Source organism: Rhincodon typus, chromosome 5, assembly GCF_021869965.1.
Source record: "Rhincodon typus isolate 14 chromosome 5, sRhiTyp1.1, whole genome shotgun sequence".
NCBI classification, from domain to species: Eukaryota; Metazoa; Chordata; class Chondrichthyes; order Orectolobiformes; family Rhincodontidae; genus Rhincodon; species Rhincodon typus.
Genome location: NC_063336.1, coordinates 76,045,194 through 76,071,653, shown reverse-complemented (window position 1 = coordinate 76,071,653; position 26,460 = coordinate 76,045,194). Strand labels below are relative to the sequence as shown.

Below are 26,460 nucleotides of genomic sequence, written 5' to 3'. Positions count from 1 at the left end.
AGTTGAGTTTCTGATCAATGGTAACCCCCAGGACTGATGGTGGGAATTCAGTCATCGTAACACCAATGAATGTTAAAAAATGGTGGTTGGATTGTCTTTTATGGGTGATGGATGTGGCCTGGCACTTGTGTGGCACAAATGTTATTCGTGACTTGTCAGCCCAAGTCTGGATATTGTTCATATCTTGTTGCATTTGAACATGGACTGCCACTCTCACCTCTGAACCAAACCAGGAGCTGATTGGCCCTGGCAGAACCCAAACTGGGCATCACTCAACTAGTTATTTAGAAATTGTTTTAGAATCCTGACAGTGTGGAAGCAGGCCATATAGCCCATACCAATCCTCCCAGACCCACCCCCCACCCTATCCCTGTAACCTGCATTTCCCTCACTAATCCACCTAGCCTGCACATCCCTGGACTCTATGGCCAATTCACCTAACTTGCACATCTTTGGACTGTGGGAGGAAATCCTGAGGCTGGGACCAAACCTGGATTCCTGACACTGTGAGGCAGCAGTGCTAACCACTGAGCCACTGTGCTGTTGAGCAGGTGCTGCTTAAAAGCATTGTTGATGACACCTTCCATCATTTTACTGATGAGAGAGAGTAGTCTGATGGTAGTTGGCCAGATTGTATTTATCCAGCTTTCTGTGTATAAGACATGCATGGGCAATTTTCCAAATTGTCGGGTGGATGCCAGTATTGTAACTGGCCTGGAAGAGCTTGGTTAGGGGAGTGGCAAATTCTGGAACACGGGTCTCTATTGTCAGAATAGCGGCACAGTGCTCAGTAGTTAGCACTACTGCCTCACAACGCCAGGGATCCGGGTTTGATTCCAACCTTGCCTGTGTGGAATTTGCACATTCATCCCGTGTCTGCGTGGGTTTCTGTCAGGTGCTCCGGTTTCCTCCCACAGTACAGAGATATTAAGGTTAGGTGGATTTGCCAAGATAAGTTGTCCATAGTGTCAAGGGATGTATAGGCTAGGTGGATTAGCCATGATAACTGTAGAGTTATGGGGATAGGATGAGGGGCTGAGCCTGAGTGTGTTGCTCTTTGGTGGGTTGGTGCATATTTGAGGGGCCAAATGACCTCTTTCCACACTATAGGGATTTTTTGATTCTATTCATATTGTCAGGGCACATAGTCTTCACTATGCATCCAGTGCTCACCTGTTTCATGATATCACATGGTGTGGATCAAATTGGCTGAAGATTGGAATCTGTGATATTTTGTTCTCTTATTCATGCACAGGATAAGGGCATTGCTGGCTGGGCCAGCATTTTTTATCTATCCGATAAATGAATAAGGGCAGTTAAGGGTCAATCACTTTGCTGTGGGTCTTGAGTTACTTGTAAGCCAGACCAGGTAAGGATGGCTGTTTCCTTCCCGGAAGGACATTTGTGAACCAGATGAGTTTTTCTGACAATTAACAACAGGTTCATGGTCATCATTAGACTTTTAAATACATTTTTAAAAATTGAATTCAAATTCTACTATCTGCCATGGTGGGATTGGAATCCACGTCACGAGAATATTACCTGGGTCTCTGGATTAACAGTCCAGTGAGAGTACCACTAGGCTGTCATGTGATGCTGGGGACCACTGGAGGAGGCCGAGATGGATTATCCACTCAGGACTTCTAGCTGAAGATTGCTGCAAATGCTTCAGCCTTATCCTTTGTGCTACTGTGTTGGGCTCTTCCATCATTGAGGATAAGGATATTTATGTAGCTTCCTCCTCCACCAATCAGTTATTTAATTGTCCACCAGCATTCATGGCTGGATGGACTATTGCTATTTCTTTAATGATTGCAGGTTTTTCGTAACAGGTTTCTGTCTGTAGGTGATGTTCATGTCAAATAAGGCGTGATGATTTCACACGTTTTATTTTATTTTCACACCAATTTGGAGAAATGATGGAACTCACTGAAGACTTGACACAAGTTACCTTCTGAATATAGAATTTGTTTTTAGTGTTTTTAAGCTGTATTATCTTTTCAGGAACTTTGGAATTTTACTTTCAGGAGCATTTTTGAAAACATTTGATCAGCTGATTCCCATGATTGTTTCTTTTTAGAGAGGCAGCATTTCAGTACCTCTGTAGTCTTTAGTTTTACTTGTGCATATATGTTATTTTTAATTTTAGCAAGACACTTTATGATATTTCTTGCGTCTTGAAACAACTTATTTCTATCAAAACGAAATTAGGTCTTTCTTCTTGGTAGTTAGTGATTTATGTATACAACTATCTGTACCTTCAGAAACTGATTCTGCTGGTTTACTGAATTCTCTGATGTCTGAAGGTGTTTTTCAGTTGGTCTTTAGTTAGTTTTCCAAAAATCTACCATCAGCATTCTTTTTATAGACAACCACTGTTGTGATGTGAGCTTGCCTGCAACCAGGTGTTTTATCTGAAATGATATTACTTATGTTATCTCTTGCAACATAAGAAACTTGGCATAGATAATTTGGTATTGAAAAATCCAGCAAGTATTTATTTCAATCAGCTATGATGGACAAACTTTACATTCACAGTCACATAAGTATCTGGGCAAGTATTACGCTATTGGATTGTAACTGATGAGCATGCTTCTAATTGCATGATGTGCTTTATGTCATTTCAAGGTAAGATAGAGCGTGAGAATTCAGCGTGAGGTAAATTCCATGATATATCAGAATGCCCCTGAAAAGTATACTGATTTACTGATGTTGAGACAAAACACAAAAACAATGATTGGAGCTTGTGATTGAGATAGTTCACTGTAACCAAGTAAATCTTCATAAGAAGAGGCACTTACCATAAACACATTGTAATTCATTGTATGTTCACTTTGAGATTCAAATTACATTCATATCAAAAAATTATTATTAAGACTATGAGGAGACCTAAGGATATTGATCTTCATTCTATGAGATTCTCAGCTGTTCCTCCTTTTCTTTGCACAAGACCGCATGACATCACCAGGTTGGGTACAGCTTAATGCCGACTTCAATGTTAACCTTTTCAGAATGATCTCCCACCAAGCTTTTCTTTTCCTTCTGTTATGTCCTTACATATTTTAGGCCTTTTTTAAAGATACTGAAATGCTACCCCTCCAAAAAGAAACAATCATGAGAATCTGCTGATCTTATTTTTAAAAAAAACGCACACCAGGACAAACAGCCTGTAAGAATGAGTTGGCTGCGCTGAAAGCAAACCATGTCAAGGGAGGACCAGGATGTGGGGATGGGTAAAAAACATGGAAGGCTGTTGTTATTGACCTCAATGTTGAGTCCTAGTAGCTACAGAGCCCCCAAGCACAATTTGAGATACTGTTCTTCGAGCTTGTGCTGAGGCTCACTACAGCACTGCAGCAGGCCTGAGACAGAGATGTTGGCATGGAAACATGGTGCTGTGTTGAAGTGGCAGGAAACTGGAAGCTTGGGCTTATTTTTACTGAGACCAGCCAGAAATACATTGTGAACACAGACAATGATGTATGTATGAATGTAAACCTTTCAATAGAGATTTCTTACATAGAATTTACAGCAGCAGTTCAACAGGTGTCATGTCAGCTTCTTTCCACTCTACTTCATCTCATTCTATGAGTATATACTTAGACCCCTTCAACTTTCATGTTCTTAACAAGCTCCTATTTAAGGGTGTTTTAAATATGCTGCATCTAGAACTTGGGTCTACCATCTGGTGACTTGTTGCAGTGACTCACCATGGAAAACAGTTAAGATTTCAAGAACATACTGACATAGTGATTACTGGCTAGTGGGGATGTGCTGCAGTTATTTACATTTTCCATCATTGACGTGCTTTTAGGCTATTAATAGTTGTGCATGAGGCAGATCTTGTGGAAAAAACACCAGAAGTAAAGTATACCTAGGAATGTTTCAGTTTGAGAGTTAGTGCATTCACAACTGTTATAGGGAGAATATTATTAAGCTGGAGAGGTTCAGAAGAGATTTACCAGAATTTGCTGGGAATGGAGAGGCTGGATAGGCTGGGAATTTTTTCACTGGAGTATAGAAGGTTGAGAGGTAAACTTACAGAGGTTTATAAAATAGTCAGGGGTGTAGATAAGGTGAAGGGCATACGTCTTTTCCCTAAAATGGGGGATTTCAAGACAAGAGGGCATATTTTTAAGCTGAGAGGATAAAGATATAAAAAAAGACATGAGGGGCAACTTTTTTTACAGAGAGAGTGGTTTTTATGTGGAATGAAACTCCAGAGGAAGTGGTGGATGTGGGTACAGTTACAATGTTTAAAAGACATTTAAATAAGTACACAAATAAGAAACGTTTGCAAAGATATAGGCCAAGTGCAGACAGGTGGGACTAGTTCAGTTTGGGATTATGGTCAGCATGGACTGGTTGGACTGAAGGGTCTGTTTCCGTGCTGTATAAATCTATAACTAGAATCACAAGTTCGTCCAAATAAGTGTAATGTTACTGAAAAATAAAATGTTTTGTTGAAGATTTTTTGTCTTGCACTCATCAAGACAGCTCATAAGAGATATCAATTAAATGGAAACCAAGAATTTATACTGCATGAGAGGAAGGTGCTCATTGATTGGCCAGTGGACTCTGAACGGTAAAAGCATTGCCACAGAGAGTGCACCTTCTATATTCTCCTATAATACAAAAAGTGCTGTTTACCCTTTAATTGGTGTTTTTGTGGGGTTTTTGCACTGATGAGTGCAAGACAAAAAGATTAGACAAAAAGTGTCTTTGTTTTTAAGCAACACTCAAGTTCTATACAGTACTACTAAAGGACTACTATAGTTTGCAAAGGTCACCCACATGACTGAATATTGGTAATTGATACAGATCATCTACATTGCTGTAATCTTAATCATTTACAAAATTGAACCTTGCCCTTACCTCAAGTGTTGCTGCATGGGATGCAGGTCTGATCCAAAACTTTTCCCTATGCCAGAACAATTACCTGAGCCATCTTCTGCTTTGGCTGGACATCAAAAGTAGACCATGTGTACACAGACATGATACAAAACTCTCTAGAAAAAGGCAGAAAAGACTTTTCCAACTTTGCCTTCACCCTGATAGCCACTTCAGTGTGTGCCTCCAATGGGTTTTCCAAACATATCTGGAGACAGGCAGGGATGTCTGATTTTTCCCTGGTTTAACATTGAATTGAAACTATTGCTAAGACCCATCTTTGAATGCACTCAGAGGTGCAAGGGCTGCTAGAAGTGTGGGTTTTAAAGTCCAGACACAGTAGAAGGAGTGGGTTACTGCCATCTGGGGATAGAACTGATGTACAAAGGACATCCTCTGAACATAATACCCACTTTCTGTTGAAAACTTTATTAAAACAGGCTACCCACTTCTGCCCAACTGCTCATGACAACCTTTGTGATATTGTAATTTTGGGGTCAATTCAGCTTTTAACAAATTCAATTAACTCTTAGTTATATATTTAAGTATTGCAGGATGGTTGCCAGATTTGGTGCCCGCTCACTCTCCCATATTATGTGGGTCAGCTTGGGGTTGTTGGACAAATGGTGGGCCTGCCCTATTTTAGAGAGTCATAGAGTCATACAGCACGGAAACAGACCCTTCGGTCCAACTCTTTCATGCCAACCAAGTTCCCAAACTAAACTAGTCCCATTTGCCTGCATTTGGCCCATATCCCTCTAAATCTTTCCTATTCGTGTACCTATCCAAATTTTTTTTTCTTTATTCATTAACGGGATGAGGGCGTCGCTAGTTAGGCAGCATTTATTACCTATCCTTAATTGCTCAGAGGGCAGTTCAGAGTCAACCACATTGCTGTGGGTCTGGAGTCAAATGTAAACCAGATAAGGTAAGGATGGCAGTTTTCTTCCCTAAAGGACATTAGTGAACCAGATGGGTTTTTTCTGACAATTGACAATGGATTCATGATCACCATTAGATTCTTAATTCCAGATATTTTATTGAATTCAAATTCCACCACCTGCCATGACAGGATTCAAACCTGGGTCCCCAGAATGTTATCTGGGTCTCTGGATTAACAGTCCAGCTATAATACCACTAGGCCATCGCCTCTCCATGTCTTTTAAATGTTGTATCTGTACCTGTAACTGTATCCACAACTTCCTCTGGCAGTTCATTTCACATATGAATCACCTTCTATGTGAAAAAGTTGCCCTTCAGGTCCCTTTTAAATCCTTCTTCTCTCACCCTCTAGTCTTGAACTCTCCAACCCTAGGGAACAGACCTTTGCTATTCAGCTTATCTATGCCCTAATAATTTTATAAACCACTATAAGGTCACCCCTCAACTTCCTATGCTCCAGTGAAAAAAAGTCACAGATTATTCAGCCTCTCCTTGTAACTAAAACCCTTTGGTCACAGCATCATCCTTGTAAATCTTTTCTGCACCCTCTCCAATACGATAATATCTTTCCAAAGCAGGGCAACCAGAACTGTACACAGTACTCCAAAAGTGGCCTCACCACTGTGTGCAACTGCAACATGACATTGGACTCCTCTACTCAATGGTCTGAGCAGTGAAGACAAGGTGCCAAATGCCTTCTTTATCACCTTGTCTACCTTTGATGCAACTTTCAAAGAACTATGTACCTGAACCCCTCAGTTTCTCTGTTTGTTAACACTCCCCAGGGACCTACCATTAAGTGTATAAGTCTCGCCCTTGTTCATCTTGCCAAAATGCAACACCTCACATTTATCCAAATTAAACTCCATCTGCCACTCCTCCAATCCAGTTGATCAAAATTCCTTTGTAATCTTAGATAAGCTTTTTCATTGTCCACTATTTATTTTACATGGACCCTATTGAAACCATGCCCTGTGGTGGCATGCAAAATCCAGGCTCAAGTGTCACAACATGTGGAGGTCAGATCATTGCAACAGATCACACAGTTCAGTTTTACCATTCTTTACTACCTGTCCTTAGTGGACAGGTTTATGCAGAAAACATCTTTAGCCCCAAATCCATTAGGTGAGGGTCCTCGACACCCTTCCGAGATAAGGAGATGGTAGATTCTGTTGAATCTTCCCTAAGAAGCATGTCATAGTCATTTGGCAGACTGCTTCATCGCCAGAACTTTCATAAAAGTACCAAAATATAGTTTGGCTGGTAGTAAGGAAATTTCTCCCAGCAAATCCTTTCTGCACACCTTAAGTCTCATCCACTCCAAACATTAGTCTCTCAGAGATTGTGCTGGGGAAAAGACTGTTGTCTGCCTCCTTGTAGAAAGTGCATTTACAACGAACATCTGCAGAAAGACAAACTTTTTTTGAGGTCCATCTCAAGTAGCTCCATGGCACAGGACTTTGTCTTTACAGGCTGTGGTCAGAGACTTTTATACTGAGAGAAGCATCAGCTGCAGCTGGAAGCCCATCACTTTGATGAAAGACACTCTTTGGCTTGACTGAAGCTGGTTGGTCTTCCAGTGCAGAGAGTTCTTGACTGAGTGTAGCTGATTGGCAAATTCCAAGATCACGGTTGATGTGCTGAGGGATACACTAGAGCTTGGGGCAGCTGCTGCAGAGGCACAATGTGGAAAGGTCACTGACTAACCAAGAGTATTGAAATTGCACTGAGACCCCTCATAGTGAAACATGCTCATTGGAGAAAAGTTCCATTCTATTACACTTTGTGTCACTTTTAATTTGAAATGCTTTGGAATGTAATTTTATGATTTTATGAATAAAGGTATATTTTGGAATCAACAGTTATAAGGAACATCTTCATTATTGTCATGTTGACAATTTACAGAGTATCCACATTCCACTAAAGTTGGCAATTTACAAGAAGCATCTAATTCATTGTAATGTTGATAATTTACAATGGCTATCCACCTTCCTGTAAGGCTGGAACAGTCATGTTGTTATAATGATGGGAATTTACAAAGCATTCACACTGACCTGAAATGTTAACTCTGTTTCTCTCCCTACATATGCTGCCAGACCTGTTGTATATTTCCAGCACTTTGTTATCATTGCTGTAATATTGGTAAATTACAAGATGCATCATCCTTACAGCACTGCTGGTATTTTCAGGAAGCGCCCACATTCCTCTAATATTGGTATTTTACAAATAGTCATCCCCTTTACTATAATACTGGAAATTTGCATGGAGTTTCCCCATTGCTGGAATGCTTGTCATTTACAAGTGTCATTCACATTATTGTAATTTTTGAAATTAACTTTTTTTTGTAATTACCAAGAATGTTGGAAATATGCAGCAGGTCAGGTAGCAACTGCAGAACAAAAACCAGAGTTAATGGATGGAATTTTGCCAGCTTCTTGGGAACAGACTGCAAGAGGGAAAGCTGGCAAAATGACATGCACAGGCATCGATAAGTTTTGTGAATGGGAGATCTGGTACATCAGCTGTCCACCGAAAGCCCAGTTGGCCTACTTAAATGGGCAATTCAGAGCCTCTTCCCACCTCTGAATGTATTTTATCCATGTTGGACTAGCCCGCCTTGAGAGCTGGTGGCCTCCCAGCTGGTTTTGTGGGTGGGGGTGCTACCTCCGTTTTGGGAAACCCACGGTCCAGGTAGCTGCTACTTATTATTGACAGCCACCTCGACTGCAAATAACTCTGCCTGTCCTCAGCAAACCCTACCTCCATCAACTGGTTGCAGGAGTTCAAGGTTTTTGAGAAGATTTGTAGTTCAGGTTGCTGAGCATGCTGAGCTGGTAAGTTTGTTCGCAAACGTTTCATCACCATGCAGGTAACATCATCAATGCACCTCCGGTGAAGCGTCGGTGTTCTTTCCTGCTTGCTATTTATGTGTCTTGGTTTGCCAGGGTGGGTGGCATCACTTCTGGATTTGTTTCTTAGTGGTTGGTAAATGGGGTCCAGCTCTGCATGTTTGTTAATGAGTTCTGGTTTGAGTGCCAGATCTCCAGGAAATCTTGTGCGTGTCTTTGCTTGGCTTGTCCTAGGATGGCTACATTGTCCCTGTCGATTTGGTGTCCCTCTTTGTCCATGTGTATTGAAATGAGTGATAGTTGGTTATGTCTCTTTGTAGCTAGTTGGTGTTCATGAATCCTGATGGCTAGTTCCCTTCTGGTTTGCCCTATGTAATGTTTTTGGCAGTCTTTACATAGTATCTTGTAAATAACATTGGTTCTGTTAGTTGTGGTTGTCAGATCCTTTATTCTTGTCAGTAGCTGTCAAGTGTAGCTGTCAGTTTGTGGGCTACCATGATTCCTAGGGGGCAGAGTAATCTGGTGGTCATTTCAGATATGTCCCTAATGTATGGTAGAGTAACCAGTGTCTCTGGACGTTTTGTGTCTTCCGTTGTGGTCTGTTGTGTAGGTATCGACAGACTACGCTTTTCGGGTAACCACTGTTTCTAAAGATGTTTAGAAACAATGGTTACCTGAAAAGCGTCCGACAATACCTGCACCACAGATCACAACAGGAAGACTTAGCATGGTTACCTAGCATGGTGATGAAACGTTTGTGAACAAACTTTCCACCTTGGCGAGCAAGTCAACAACTGCGGTTGTGGGAGTCTGCAGCCTGGCGCCAGGCAACTCTAGACTCCGGCTAGCAATGTTTGAGGATGCTAGCCATTGATGCCCCTCACACTGCAGTGCATTGCCAGTGAAGGTCATAGTGAGCAGAGTTCTGTTGGCCTATTGACCCTCTGATTGGGCTGGTAGGATGGTATGGGTGAGGGGGGGTAGAGGAGGTCAAGCTACACTCCTTATTAGGTTGGCAGCCCCAATATTATGTGGTTGGCTTCTCTGGGTTTGTCCCATTGCTAGATGTTAGTCTACTTGATTAAATTTGGTCAATGTTTCATGAGAACTGCAGAAGTCAGAAATAGCAGAGATGGTGAAAGAATGAATAAAAGGGAGGGTCAGCAATAGGAAGGCAAGGGCTTTGGTCTCTTTATATGAGGAAGGATTATGGTTATGGAAGGAGTGAAATGAAGGATTGATTCCTGGAATGGCTAGACTGACATATGAGACAGACTGATCGATTAGGAATATATTTACTAGAGTTTAGAAGAGTGAGGAGGGAATCTCCATAGAAACATCAAATTCTAATAAGACTAGACAAGGTAAATGCAGGAAAGATGTTCCTAATAACTGGGGAGTCCAGAACAAGAGGTCACAATCTAAGCATACAGGGCAGGCCATTTAGGGCAGAGATTAGATGAAATTTCTTCACCCAGAGAGTGGTGAGTCTGTGGAATTCTCTGAAAGCAGTTGAAGTCAAATAATTGAATGTTTTCAATAGGAATTAGATATCGTTCATTGGGCTAAAGCAATCAAAGAATGTGGAAAGAAAGTAGAAACTGAGGACTGAGTCGGATGATTCACCATGCTAATCTTGAACGGTGAACCAGGCTTGAATGACTGACTGGCCTAGTCTTCCCATTTTCTACGTTTCGATTAAATGGCCAGAAGGCTGTTGGTGCAAGGCCAAAGAGAGTGGCAATTGGGCAAATAAACTTGACTGCAATGTTGGTTAATTTGGATGGACAGGCCAGATTACTGTAATTGTAAAGCTCATGGTTGAATGTAATCTGACTGCAAATACTGCTGATATCAGAAAAAATCTCTCTTTAATATTTTGTTACGTCCTCTCCTAACCAGCTTCTTTTTCGGAGTTAGTATTTCGTGTCACCACCTCCCCCCCCCCCAACATATTGGTAAACTGTTCAGCATTAGTCCACTGGAGAACTCTGCGACGAGGGGGTCCCATTAAAAAAATGCGGAAGAAAGAATTACAATCCAGTCGTCTATTTTTATTATTATTTTGCAATTGGCTTCAGTCGTACTGTGTGGAATACACTTGGAATATATAATTTCTTCACAATCTGCCGGTTTACTGCTGCTGTGTGTGGCTTGCACCATTTGTGAGCGCCGGGCGAGGGAGGGTGCGGATGGACTGACCGTCTGAAACGAGCTAGGGCTTTGTGGAATCGAGTGCGGGTGGCTCGCCAGCCAAGCACCTGAATCTTCTTTATATATAAAGCGACGTTCGGCCTCCATCTCTCTCTGCGTCCCCTCTACACTGCCTGACGATGCACCTTGCCGGTTTGTGTGTGGAGTTTAGAGAAAAAAAAATCCCCCTCCTCCCCTCCAGCTTCCCTGTTTGTAGTAGACATGCAGTGAAAGATTCTTCCCACACCCCTTTTTTTCTCTCTCTCTTACAAGGAGCCGTTTCCACGGTGCACACACTCCCTGAGGAAAAGCGTGATGGGCTCCACTTAGTGCGATCCCCCTCCAGGCTGGATAGTGTAGCAGCAAGGAGCCCAGTTCACCGGGCAGCACGGGGATTGCATTGTAAACAGCTGATGGATTAATGTCTCTGGCTTGTTTGTATCTTGGTGAGGGATGTCCGTTTTAGGGTGTGGGGAAATTGTTACTGTGTGCGCGCGCTATCTGTAGCCGTCTCGTCCTCCCTTTCACTTTGCTCTCTCTTTCTATATATATACCTGTCCGTCAAATCTAATGTAATTCCTTCTTCCAGGAACGAATCTACCGGCGCCTGGTCCACTCTGGGATGTAAGACTGTACTTACCGATGCATCCCACACCAAATGCCTGTGTGATCGCCTATCTACATTCGCCATTTTGGCTCATCAACCCACAGAAATAGTAAGTAACTGGGGTGGTGGGGAGGGGGCGGAGACGGGGGCTTCATTTTTAATAAATCCCATTCTGTTTGAAACTGTGGCTGATATTATGAATTTTTCAACACCCCGAAAGCGACAGCGAGGATGCGTCCTGCTGCATCCTCTTGGCATGTGGGTTTTAATAAATAACTGAGTGTTGTTCTGCCAAGCAATAATAATAATCTAGGTATAAGGGAGAGAAACTCGGCAACACATTATGCCAATAAAACGCCAAAAATCTGCGCTGGGTTCATCGACAATGTTTTAAGACAAAGACGTGCTGTTTATAACAGAAACATTCGTTAATGTTGTGGAGTTTTTTTTTTGGTAAAGAATCACCTTAAGATCAAACTGCGATATTGCAAGCCTTTGAAAAGCAAATGAGAAATTCCGCCACATTGGAAGAGAGACATTGTAGAAAGAGTTGCTTGATTCTGTCCGTGTTCAGGTGCGGTTACTTCAGAGGTTATTTTTCGATTTGAACTGTTAATTCACGCCCTGTTACACAAGGGAGGAGAAATTAGCTCGTTTTATGCGACGGGGAATAAAGGAACAGCGATATATTGTCCCCGATTCATCTCCCCTGAAAAAGACAAGGGCACAAGCTCCCAAATGAAGCAAAGCGGGGAGTGGTATAGGGAGCCGAGACGGTAGAATATGTACAGTGTACCTTCCCTTACCTTGATCAGTTGGGTAAAGTGTACTAAGGGTAAAGGTCCCACCACATGAAATGGTCATTACTTGTTTGCCAGACAGTGATTATTATCATTTAGTTCGCTTTCAGACTAGCAAAGCAGGGGGACCTTCCCAAAGGAGTCTCTTTGCACAATGAGTTCGGCATGTGTTATGGTTATGGTGTTTGATCCTATCAGAATGCCATAGAAATACTGTAAGGTGTTGATGGTTTTGTACTGGTGTCCGTATTGGCATCTTTAAGAGAAAGCTCCTGTAAATGATTGGGGAGTATAATGTTTTTTGAATGTGATCATTGGATGACAGCAATATTGCTGTTCACTTTCTAAAGACTGGCAAAAGTCCATTGTCTTGCTTTTCTCTTGGCCATTATAAGTAAACCTCTCTGCCAGTGATGTGGCCTCACCTAGAATCCAGGAAGGCCCTGGTCTACGCCATGCAAAGATATTTTGATAATGGAATCCAGTTTGTATGTGAGAAAGTGAGATGGTGTACTTAATTGATTAGGGTGAGACCAACTGGTACTCTTTTTAGAATCAGTTGATGCAACTGATCCTTTAATTTGATTCAGTTTGCTTCAATATTCCTTTAAAGGGAACTAAAATTTAGGCATTTATATTAAAACTATAATATTGAAATTAAAATGCAGTTTTGGTTGGAGATAATACCTTTGCCCACTGGATTTGGAAGGCCTCAAGCATTCTGGTGGACATCTGAGTGCTAATATAGCCCACAGAAGAGATCAATTTAGCAACAATCTCCTGCATTAAAATCATGAGTAACGGGACTTTGGGCTCCACAGAATGGATGGCAGTGTTGTACCCCATTGCAATTCAAATGTTTGTCTCTTTGATGACACAACTTCAGTTGATAGCCTGTTGTTGGAATGCAGGGGCTCTTTCTGAAGATTTAAAGTAGACTTTAAAAGTGGCAGGATTCAACTTTCATCCAATCTTTCCCCCCACTATCAACCCATCTTTAAGTAATCTTACTTGCTGGATAGTTGGCAATGACCAATTTATATACCTATTGTGGCTTACTGGGAATACCACTTGGAGCTCAGTAATGGATGCGTCTTTATAAAATTGATGGGGATTAGTATTGACATTTGCCATTTGCTGCTCCACCCTCCATTGACTCCTGAGCAATTGCCTTCACTTCTTCACGATTTCTTACATGTCACAAACACCACCCTCTCTGAGCCTTATGTTCCCTTTTCGACAATGTCTCTTCACTTTCAAAAAGAGCTGGAAAATATGAAATTTATTATTGATTTTCTGTACTCCATTTCATTCCAAAATTAAAGGTATGGAAGATGTGCATGCTTCACACTGCAAAGTAACACTCCTATCAGTTTGCATTACTTTACTGACTGGCTAGTTTTTATGTATTGATAGAATAAAATGACAGAATTTCCTGCCATTCTTTCATGTTTGTACAGCATACTTGTTAGACATTTTTTAAGCAAGGGAAGCAATCAGTGTAGATACCCATGCCAAGAAAGTTATAAAACTGAATACTGGAAGATCTACTTTGTTTTCCCTTATCTCTCCCTGACTCCACGAGAGAAAGAACCACCAGCAATGCATTAAGGTAGCACTTGGCATTTAGGCCCACCGAGCTAGAAATCTCAGTCTGGCTATAGCCACAAAGTATTATTCATGATTTTCAGCACATGCTTCACACTGGGGAATCACCTGTGATCCCTGAACCTCATGAAATACCCTAACCCTGGCAAGTCAGTTCTTGAACCATAAACACCTCAGTTTTATTTGTTCTAGTCCGTGCTATTTGCAAATTTGTTGTTTAGGTTTCAAGAGTTTGCAAAGACATGTCTACAATAATGTTGCCTCCTTAGTGCTCAAAGCCTACCTTTGGAGTATTGCTTTGGAGTATTACTACCTGTTGTAATGAGCAATATGAAATATAAAATTAATGAAAATGTTCATCTATATAGCAAATGTTGTGAAATTATGTGCCACTTCATGTCTAAAGGTCAGATAACTTGACTGATGCAAGCGCTGTTCATTGCCACAGAGTGCTGCACTGTTGAAGGTGCTGTCCTTCAGATGCAGTATTGACTTGTATTTGTACAACAATTTTTTTTAATGTATTGCCCCCTTGTGCCTCTTTGGAGTGTTATCAAATTAAGTCCAACACCTCGCCATACAAGAGGACGTTAGCCTGGTGAACAAAAGGTTGGCCTGAGAAGTAAGTTCTTTTTTAGGGAGCACCTGAAAGAAGAGAGAGAAGTTGGTCCCTGGGGCCCAGGCACCTGAAGCTACACTGTTAATGGTGGAGTGATTAGCATTGGAGATGTGTACAAGGCCCAGATTTGGATAAATATTGCAAACTGAGGATTGTTAAGCTGGAGGAAGTTACTGAGACATGGGGCAAAGTTGTGGCAAAAATTATAATGGGGATGAGAATCAAACCAGGATGCTAGTTGTCTGTTGCAAAACAGCACACAACTGCTTTCAAAAACATCCAATGTTTTCCCAGGGTCATAGCATGCAAATCTACCTGAAAAACTTTATAGTTAAAAACATGTTGACTGACCAGTCATCAAATTGCAGTATGTGGAATCAGGTTCTGTTGAAAATTATCCTGTTCGGCTACGTAACAATTGTAACTGTGTGTTTTAAAGTAACTTATATTGCTTGTAGTAATTTGAGACATTTTGAGGCTATGTAAAGTGGTTATGTAAATGCAAGTCTTCCTTTTATTGCTACATTGAATACCCATGATAATAACTGTTATTACATGTATTGTAGAAACTGGTTTCATTTTGTGCTTCCTTGACTATGTACTTCCATAATCTATTCCCAAAATTGGAATTAAAATGCCATTTTAAAATGGGACTGAGTGTAGAAACTGGAAGATAACAGTATTTTTGCCACATGTTGTAAAGATCCAAGGCTTTTTCTCTGGAGCACCAGTATTAATGATTGCTACGCTTAGTAAGTCTTGTGTAGCAATCAAACATGTGCTTATTTGCATTCATCACCAAAAATCTACATTTTATCATCTTCACCCACTCATGTATGATACGTATACAGAGACATGCACAACGTCAAAGCCGATGAGGAGCTTTCCCTCCTACACTCCCTGTTCATCTTTTTACTAGCTATTATTTTGACATTTTTACTTTCAGGGGATGTAGGTGTTACTGGCTGGGCCAGAATTTAATTGCCTGTTGCTAATTGCCCTGAGGAGGTGGTGGTGAGCTGCCTTCAATAACTGAAAATGCAGTCCAATTAGTGTAGGTTTCCTGACTTGGAAATATATTACTGTTCCTCTGTTATCACTGGGTCAAAATCCTGGAACTCCCTCCCTAACAGCAGGTGGAACGATCTATCCCACAATAGACAGCAGTGATTCAAGGACGCAGCTCACCACCACCTTCTCAAGGCCAACTAGGGACAAGCAATAAATGCTGGCCCAACCAGTGACCCCCACATCCTGTAAACTGTGATCCAGTCATGGTTTCTAAAAGCTTTCTCAAAGCATGGTGGCTCAGTGCTGCTTCACAGCATCAGGGACCTGGGTTTGATTCTTCCCTGCCTGCGTGGGTTTCTTCCCACAGTCCAACGATGTGCCGGTTAGGTGATTGGCCATGTTAAATTGCCCATAGTGTCCAGGGATATACAGACTAAGTGGATTAGTGATGGGAAATGTAGGTTTACTAGGATAGGTTAGGGGGTTGGGTCTGGGTGGGATGCTCTTCAGCGTGTCGGTGTGGACTCGAGGACTGAGTAGCCTGCCTCCATGCTGTGGGCTTTCTGTTCTATGATATTGAGTGTTAGTGGTGGAAGGAGTGAATGTTTGTTGATGTGGTACCAGTCAAGCAGGCTGCTATGTTTCTTGAGTGTTGTTGGAGCTGTGCACATCCAGGCAAGTGGAGTATTCCATCATGCTCCTGATTTGTGTCTTTTAAATGGTGAACAGCCTTTGGGGAGTCAAGAGATGAGTTACTATTTGCAGGATTCTTAGCCACTCACCTGCTGTTTTAGCCACAATATTTATATGGCTAGTCCAGTTCAATTCCTGGTCAATGGTAACTCCTGGAACGTTGGTAGTGGGAAATTCAGTGATGGTAATGCCAAAGGGTGATAGTTAGATTCTCTCTTGTCAGAAATGGTTGTTGCCTGGCAATTGTGTGGTGCAATGCTACTTGTCAGGCCAAACCTGGATATTTACCAGGTCTTGATGTATTTGGTTGTGGACTACTTCAGTATCTGAAGAGTTGTGAATGGTGCTATCATTGTGCCATCATCAGTGAACATTGCCATTTCTGATAGCTGGGCTTAGGACACCACCTTGAGTGACTGCTGTGGAGATGCCCTGGGGCTGAGATGATTGACTGCCACCCAGCACAACACTTTCCTTTATGCCAGTTTTGACTCTATGCAGTAAAGAGATATCCCCCTAATTTACATTGACACCAGTTTTGTGAGAACTCCTTGATGCTATTCTTAAGTCAAGTGTGGCCTTGATGTCAAGAGCAGTTGCACTCACCTCACCTCTGGAGAATAATTTTGCATACAGGAATACATTCAATTTGGGTGAGTTTTACCAGTGTCAGCTTGGCTTGGTTGATGGATTTTTTTGTGTCATAAAACCGCAAGTTTAAGCATTTACAGAAAGTTGAGCAAGTATTATGGACTGATACTTTAGTGCAGAAATGAGTTGAGGGCTTAATCCTTGAAACTTCTAAATTTCACAAGGATTTCAACTGAGATCTGGAGCGCATGAGGTGGATGTTGCATTTCCTATAACATTACTCAAAGAAGTTAATATTTCAGTGTCAGGGTCACCAAAATTGGTCAGTCTTTGTGTTATTTATCAGATTTTGCTCTCTGTAAATATTCTTAATGATTGCCTGCATGACAACAGTGATCACAATTCCCTAATGGGTAGGCAATGCTTTGAGATGTCCTGTGGCTGTGATAATGTGCTGTATGGATGTAGATTATTCTTGCGTTGCTGATAGATGATTGCACCCATGTATCAGTGAGATCACAGATGCACAGAAACAGTACTATAAGACAACAGAAGAAAATAATTTGCCAGTTCTGACATTTAACTATCCAAATTAATAAGGCTGACTTCGAAATATGACACAGCTCCTTCAGTGCCACTGGGTCAAAATCCAGAAACTCCCTTTTAGAATTTAACAGCATTGTGAGTGTATGTACACCACAGTGGGCAGCAGCAGTTTAAGAAAGCAGCTCACCACCACCTTTTTAAGGGCAAGTAAGGATGGGAATAAATGCTGGCCCAGCAAGCGATGCCCACACCCCACAGATCATCGAAGGAAGTGAGTTATCTCCTTCACTTTATGGATATTATAGCCTTATTAATTGGATAGGTAAACATCAGGACTTCCTTCGTGCCAAGTATGACTCCACCTGGTGGAGAAGTTTCCCCCGATTCCCATTGAGCTTGTTTTTCTCGAGCTCCTTGGTGTCTCACTCAGTCAAATGTAGTCTTGATGTCAAGAGAAGTCACTCTGTACTTGCATCTAAAGTTCAGCTCTTCTGTCCATGTTTTGGCCAAGGTTGTAATGACGAGTGCACTTAATTGATATCACAAGACTCTTTCCATGAGGATGGCTATTGAATGATGTGAATAGTGAATATGTAGATCAATGGGTAATTTTTATTACATTAAGGCATGGGCATAGCTGGCTAGGGCAACATTTGATGTCTATCCCTAATTGCCCTTGAAATGAGCAGCTAGGCCATTTCATTAAAAGCATAGAATATAGGAGCAGGAGTAGGCTATCTGCCCTTCAGGCCTGCTCTGCTATTCAATGTGATCATTACTAGTATTCCAATTCAGTACCCTGTTCCCACTTTCTCTCCATACCCTTTGATTCTTTGATCTCACTCAACGTTTTGGCCTCAAGGGCTTTCTGTGACAGAGAATTCCACAGGATCACCAGTCTCTGGGTGAAGAAATTTTCATCTCATCTCAGCACTAAATGGCCTACTCTGTAACCTTAGACTGTGACTCCTGGTTCTAGACTCCTCAAGCATAGTGAACATCCGTCCTGCATTTACCTTGTCTAATCCTGCTAGAATTTTATAGGTTTCTATGAGATCTTCCCTTATTCTTCTAAACTCTACTGAATATATTCACTAAACTGATCCTGTCTGTCTTTATATATCAGTCCTGCCATCCCAGGAATCAGTCTGGTAAAATTTCTTTGCCCTCATTTCATAACCAGAACGTCCTTCCTCAGATAAGGAGACCAAAACTGCACATAATACTCCAGATGTGGTCTTGCAAAGGTCCTGTGAAATTGCAGCAAGATACCTCTGCTCTTGTATTTGAATCCTCTCATTATGAAAGCCACCCACCATTTGCCTACTTCAGTGCCTGCCATATTTACATGCTTATTTTCAGCAACTAGTGTATAAGGACACTCAGGCCTTGTTGTTTCCTAATCTGTTGCCATTCAGATGATAATCTGCCTTCCTGTTTTTGTTGCCAAAATAAAAACCACACATTTATTAGCATCATACATCATCTGCTTTACATTTCTCACTCACTGAATTTGTCTAGTCACAATGAAATATCTCTGCATCGTTCTCACAGCTACACTCCCACCCTATTCGTGTCACCACAGACTTGACGATATTACGTTTGGTTCCCTGATCTAAATATTTAATCTATATTGTGAATATCTGATTTGACCCCTGCAGTATCCCACTAGTCATTGCCTGTAACTTGGAAAATGATCCATTTATTGTACTTTTTGCTTCCTGATTGCCAACCAGTTCTCTGTCCATGCCTGAGCGCAGATACAAGTCCATCTCATTGCATTGGGTCTTGAGTCAGACTTAAGTCAGGCCAGGTTAAGGGTGGCAGATGTTCCTTCCCTAAAGGGCATTAATGAACTAGATGAGTTTTTAGATTGTGATGATAGTAAATGTGACCATGAAACTGAGACAAGCTTTCAACTCCAGATTTATTAATTGAATTTAAATCCCATTGGCTACCATGATTGGATTTGAGCCTGTGTATCCAGAGCATGACTAATTATTATTTTAGAGTGCTGGAGAGACTCAGCAGGTGTAGCAGTATCTGTAGAGGGAGAAAGAGTTAACGATTTGAGTCCATCATAATTTTTAGAAAGTTCTGGCATTTCCAAAGAAGTAAATGGTTTGGATCCAGTATGCCTCTTCAGAACAGGCAAAATAACTGACGAATTACATTGGACTCAATGTGAATTCTGTTTCTGTCTCCAAAGATGCTGTCAGACCTGTTGAGTTTCTCCAACTCTTTCTGATTTTATCTCTGATCTGCACAATTCATAATACCTTGCATTTACCCAGACCATTATTCTGGGCATCTGGACTGCTGGTCCAGGGATCTTATCACGATGCTACATGTAAATTTAAGACAATCTCTCGTCATCTTCATGTGGCTGAAATATAATTGCACCAAGACATTTATTTTGTTAGCAGAATTAAAATGTCAAGTGGAAAGTGCTTGAACAATACTCTTGCACTGTCCTTTTTTAATCTTACACACAACTGATACAAGGTAAAACTGTCTTTGTCATCCTGAGGTCCATTAGGCATTACTTAATTAACTAGTTGCTCATTTCACCATCAACCCTTGGGTATATCAGCATCACTAAGACAAATGTTCTCTTAAAAACTTCTTTTATGATTCTTGAGTTCTTGGCACCATTTACTAATACAGTTTAATCAGGTGCTTGGGATTTTGTTTGTAACAATAACCTATAGCTCACACCCCAGATGGAGAGGAGGCTTTTCAAATTTTAATATTTTTCTGGAGATTAACTCATCGCAAGAAGTGTAGATGGTTGGTCTCTCTCTGATGCTGTGTATAGTCTAGAAAGCTTGTATTCTCAAAGTAGACCTCATCACTTCCATTATGAAGTTGAACTCTTCAGTGTTTGGTTTGATTATTTCAAATGCCATTTCCCATTGCTGTGTGAAGCAATGCAATCATATCCTTTATGCATCAACTTGGCTGAATCTGTGTCTTGGGGGTGAACCATTGTTCCCCAGGTGTGTGGTATAAGTCAGGAATTTTTCTCTTTTGCCACATGCCCTTAAAGAGATAGTGCCCTATCAGACCTGGTTTCGGCTCTGAATGAAAGAAGTTTGTTGGCTGCTGCTCTGGAGGGTACATGGCTGTTGGGGGCTGGTTAAGGATTGCAGTTTCAACCATCCCCAGAACAGGTCCACCCAAGTGCCGAGGTGGGCTGTTCAATAGACCATCGTTGGTTTTCTGGGGTGTGGTTTCTTTTTTGTTTCCTTACATTTTTAGGTCCTCTAGCCTTCACCACTCAGCCCATAGCACCTCCATGCACCCATGCCAATTCATTGCAATCCTATGTACTCCACTCACTCCTTGATCCCTTATTCTCCCTATGCTAATGCAGTACGCATCTATGCCAACCTCCATGGTTCTTTTGTGTCTTGTCAATTTTGTGCCAAACCAACCACTAACTTTTGTGGTTTTGCTCTAAATGCCAATTCACCCAGTATCCACCATGGTGGGCAACAGGATCCATATTGCAATTAAATAAAGATCCAAGGAAAAACATCTGTCTCCTTTTATTTTTAAAGCCTATAGATAAAACAAATCATGAAAGTGTATTCCAATCTCTTAAATTCTCTCAAGTGCTTAATCCCATATTAAAACAAACAGACTTGTGTTCATAACGCCATGTTAGAGCCTACTAATCTTTTAGTAACTTTTTCAACTGCAATGGGAAGGTGAAGTTATATACTCCTTTTAGAATAGTTATAGTAATATCAATAAACGACTTCTATAATTGTGAGAACAGAGTGTTTCTTCAAATATCACTGATACAGGCAATCTGTGTTATTGCTTGTTAAACCACTGGGGTTTAAATAACTGGACAGCTTGATTTCTTTTTAAACCTCTCATTGAAACAGACAGCTTTTAAATTTTAAAGGACTGATGATTTGTTACAGGGAAACTGGCATTTATTTCAATACAGTGTTGAGTTCAAATATCCCAACTGTGTTTGTGTTTCACTCATCTGCAAGTTGCACTGTCTCTCTTACCCCTACTATTGAAATTGGGATTTGTCAGAAATGGGAGTGGGAGACCCAAATCAGTATCCCATCAACCATTTGTAATGATGTGAAGAGACACCACAAAAATACAACTCTGGTACTAAAGGGCTGCTGGTCTTTTGATTTATTTCAGAGTTGATTTCTAACATTCCAATTTCAGTATTTTGCAATCTCAGAATCAAGAGAGTCTTGCAGACTGTTCATTACCCTGTTGGGTAACATCATCAGTGCAGCCTCCGATGAAGTGCTGTTGTGTTTTCCTGGCTGGTATTTAAACTCTGGGGACTGTTGGATTTGATTACCTCATTTCTGGTTTTCCTTCTGTGGTGTATATGTGAGGTCTAGGTCTATGTGTTTGTTGATGATCTTCTTGGTGGAGAACTAGGCCTCTAGGAATTCCCGTGCTTGTCTCTGTTTGGCCTGTCCTAGGATCTTGGTGTTGTCCCAGAACTGGTGATTCTTCTTATCCATGTGAATGGAGATGAGTGAGTATTGGTCGTGTCTTCTTGTTGCTAGTTGGTGTTCACGTACTCTTGTGGCCAATTTTCTTCCTGTCTGTCCAATGTAATGTTTGTTGCAGTCCTTGCATGGAATTTTGGTATATTACATTGAGAGCGAACCAACCACAGCATCCACAACCCGAGCTACAAATGTACTGAAGAACCTTAGAGAGTCTTGCAGTTAATGACTTTCATGCCCTCAGGCTATCCAAAGTGCTTCGTGGCCAATTTAGTACTTTTTGAGGTAGTGAAATGTAGGAAATAAGGCAGTTGATGTGCGCACAGCAGAAATTGTTGTGATTCGTTTTTATGATGCTGATTTGAGAGAGAAATGTTGGCTAAGATAGGTTATGATAAATGTTGACCAAGGCATGGGAGATAATCTCCTGCCCTTCTGGCATGTATTGACACGCACCACTTTTTCCATCCACTTAAGAGAGCAGCTGGACCTGAGTTTAAGTCTCTTGTAAAAGATGGTACCTCTGGCAGTACAGCATTGTCTCATAACTGTCTGCTGAAAGTCTCTGGAGTAGTACTTTGAAGATTCAGTCTTCTCCTGCAAGTTGAGGATGCTACCAACTGAACCATGTCTTGAATTGTGGTGTGACTGAGAGAGTTAGAATTTGAGTTAACTTTGAGTCTGCAACTTGCTTCTCAGAATTATTGCTTATTTGTTTTCAGATATTTGAAGTTGACATAGAGATGTAGAAATGTATAAAGCCAAAGTTGAGCAGAGTGAAGTCCAAGGACAATTTCAAACTGTTCTATGTGTATGAGATTGCAAAGGGAAATAAAGGTAAAAGTTGTGGAGGGACTGGCTATAAAAGATGACTGGAGAGTTGTAAATGTTATGTCCTTTTCCAAACGAAGTATGAGGATAAGCCCCGTGAATATAGGCTAGTCAGTTAAACCTTAGTGATAGGAAAGCTTTTAGAAACCTAAAAGCTAGAAAGGTCACAGTTTACTGTTCCAAGGGCATATGTGAATTAGCTAAGGAAAGCCAGGAGAAACTTGTTAGAGGCAAATTCCATTTAAGGAATTTGAATTTTTAATAAGGTAACAGGGACATTTGATGAGGATGACTCTGTTGGCGTTGGGTTCATAGACTTGTAAAAGAAAATGATTAAAATCTGGCTTGTCAGCAAAGTTGATGCCCTTGAAATAAAAGGGTCAATGGGAGCAGGACATGCAATTGGTTTAGTGAAAGGAAACGAGGAGTAGCGAGGAATGGTCTTGCTTTAAGACTTGAGGAAGGTTCCTCCGGAATCAAGAATAGGATTGTGACCTTTCTTAACTATGTATTAATGACCTAGATCTGGTTGCACAGGGTATACGTTGAAAATTTGCAAATGACTCAAAACCTGGAAGTATTGCAAATTATGAGGAAGATAGTGTTAGATTTCAAGATGATGTAGATAGCTTGTGAATGAGCTGACACCAGATAGAAGAAATCTTAATACAGAGAAGTGTGAAGGGACAATATTAAATCAAAAATTTATTTCTGAAGGAGGTGCAGGAACATGGCTGCACACATACAAAATTCATTGAAGATGTCATTGCAGGTTGAGAAACTAGGTAAAAGATGTCCAGGGTTCTGGATTCTATAAGTAGAAACATAGAATAAAATGCTTGTAAGATATGAAGAAACTTTATCAAATACTGTTTTCACCTCAGTTGATGTACTGTGTCCAGCCATTGGCACTGTACTTTAGGGTGGATGTCAAGGTAGAGAGGATGCAGAAAGATTTGTGAAAATAATCCCAGCAATGTGAGATAAATGTGAAGTTACCCACTTTGGCGGCAAAAACAGTAAGGCAGATTATTACCAGAATGGTGGCAGTTTAGAAAAAGGTGAGGTGCAACAAAACCTGGGGTGTTATGGGGGAACAGCCACTGAAGATTGGCATGCAGGTGCAGCAGGCAGTAAGGAAATTGAATGTTGGCCTTCATAGCAAGAGGATTTGAGTATAGGGGTAGAGATGTCTTCCTGCAGTTATACAGGGACTTGGTGAGGCCACGCCTTGAGTATTGTGTGCAGTTTTGGTCTCCTAGCCTGACCAAGGATGGCCTTGCTATTGAGGGAGTTCAGCAAAGGTTCACTAGACTGATTCCCGGGATGGCAGGACTGACATATGAGGAAAGGCTGGATTGACTGGGCTTGTATTTGCTGGAATTTAGAACAATGAGGGGTGATATTAAAAAAAGTTGTATGGGATGGGACGGACTAGATGTGGGAAGAATGTTCCTAATAGTGGGGAACCCCAGAAAGGGAAGAAGCATTCAGGACTAAGATGAGAGAGAATCTACACTCAGAGTTGTGAACCTGAGGAATTCTCTCCCACAGAAAGCTGTTTGTTAGATATATTCAAGATGGAGCTGGATGTGACCCTTGTGACTAAAGAGAGCAAGGCCTATGCAAAGAAAGGGGGAATGGGATACTGAAATTGCATGATCAGCAATGATCATTTTGAATGAAGGGGCAGGTTCAAAGGACCAAATAGCCTATTCCTGCACCTATTTTCAATGTTTCTAATGAGGAACTTCAGTTATGCGGGCAGATTAGAGAAGGTGAGGCTGTTTCTCTTGGCTGAGAAGAGATTTGGTAGAGGGACTGAAAATTATGAACAGCATTGACAGGGTAGATAAGAAGAAGCTGTTTCTTATTGGTGCAAGGTTGAGAGCTAAGGGACACTGGCTTACGGTGATTGACAAAAGAACTCCTTGTGCAGTGAGTGGTTAGCATCTGGAAAGTGCTGCCTGTGTGTGTGTTGGAAGCAGATTCAATCATAGCTCTTAAAATGAAGAGAGAAGATACTTAGGCTATGGAGAATGATCTTGCAGACAAACATAGTGGGCTAAGTGTCTCATTCTGTGCTGTAATCTTTGACTGATTCTGCTTACGTTTGAAGTGGTTAAGTAAATATGCTCTCGTGCTTCTCTTCTCATTTCAGGAAAGGGTCACTAAAAACTCCAAAGTTTGCAAAAAGTTGGCAAAATTCAAGGAATGTTCCAAAACATTTGACAGGAAATAAGTACTTTGTGAAACCTTTTGGAAATATTCCTGTTTCTAACCTTGTTCTTCAACTGGCAAGGATATGGGATTACAGTCATAGAGTCATATAGCTTGGAAACGGGCCTTTCAGCCTAAACTGGTCCATGCTGACCATGGTGCCCACTCAGCTAGTTCCAATTGCCTGAATTTGGTCCATATCCCTCTAAACCCTTCTTAATGTACCTATCAAAATGTTATTTTAAATGTTGCTATGGTACCGGCCTCAATCCCTTTCTCTGGCAGCCCATTCCATATACACACCACTCACTGCGTGAAGAAATTGCCCCTCAGGTCCGTCTTAAATCTATCCCCTCTCACCTTAAACGTTAAATGGTTTTAAATAGGAAGTGTTGATAGGAAAGCCCATTGGATAAATAAAGAAAAAGAAAATGGAAGGATATCCTGATAGGATTAACGTTCTAGGATTAGGTGAAGATACGTGAGAGAAGGATCGTACAGTCCGTAAACACTAGCACAGGATATATGGGCTCAGAGGTGTGATGCTGGATCAGATGCGCTATCAGTGATGGTTGTTTAAGGGCGCTGTTTATGATTGCATTTAACCATTTTATTTGGAATATCAGCACAGTTACGATTCATGTTATATTTGTACTGCTTATTGCTGCTTCTGCCTGAAGATGTGCTGTCATTGTATACCATGCTCATCTGTATTGCCTCTTGCATTCAATGCCACTCATCTGCAATCTCTCTGTGGCATCCATCTTCCAACTGTACCCAGGTCATCTTCCAACTGTACCCAGGTCAATACATTTTTCTGTTGCTGTCTTTTTGGCTTCAAAGAGATCTCTGTAGCTTTTCAGCTCCGTCAAAATGTTTGAAAGTTGACATATAGTCTGGATATGGGATTTTAAGCATCCATCATAGCATCCACATTTGAAAGGCCACTTTTCTACAGAAAAAAGGGAAGCAGATTTAAGGCCGTAAGACATGAGCAGAAGTAGGCTATTTGACCATCAAGTCTGCTCTACCATTCAACGAAATCATGGCTGATCTGATGTTCCTCAAATCCACTTTCCTGCCTTTTCCCATAACCCTTGCTTCTCTTACTGATTAAAAATCTGTCAATCTCAGCCTTGAATATACTTAATGACTTAGCCTCAGTAGCTCTCTGCAATAATAGCCCTCCCCACAGATTCACTACCCACTGAGAGAAGAAATTCCTCATCTTCTGTTTTTTCAATATGTGTCACCTTATTCAGAGATTATGCAGTCCATTCCTAGACTATCCCACAAGGGGAAATAACCTTTCCCTATCAAGTCCGCTAAGAATCTTATACATGTCAATCAGGTTGGCTCTCAATTTCTCTATATTCCAATAAGTACAGGTCCACCCTATTGATCTCTCCTCACAAGAGTCCCTTCATACCCAGAATCTGCCCAGTGAATCTTCTCTGAATCACCTTCATATCTATGGAGTTTAAAAAAAACTAAAAATTCTATGGAATTTTTAAAAATTCCAATAGGTCATTTGAAAACAATGTATCATGATCACCATTGA

The 26,460-nt window shown here is 41.1% G+C and overlaps 1 protein-coding gene across 1 annotated transcript in view; it reads left to right on the top strand.

Annotated features, from left to right (window-relative positions):
- The window catches only part of adgrb3 (adhesion G protein-coupled receptor B3), a 739,829-nt gene that overhangs the window by 540,230 nt on the left and 173,139 nt on the right, over nucleotides 1–26,460 (top strand). The window contains exon 18 of the mRNA XM_048596949.1: nucleotides 11,464–11,590. Within this exon, the coding sequence (XP_048452906.1) occupies nucleotides 11,464–11,590 (127 nt within the window). The remainder of the gene's footprint in view (nucleotides 1–11,463; nucleotides 11,591–26,460) is intronic.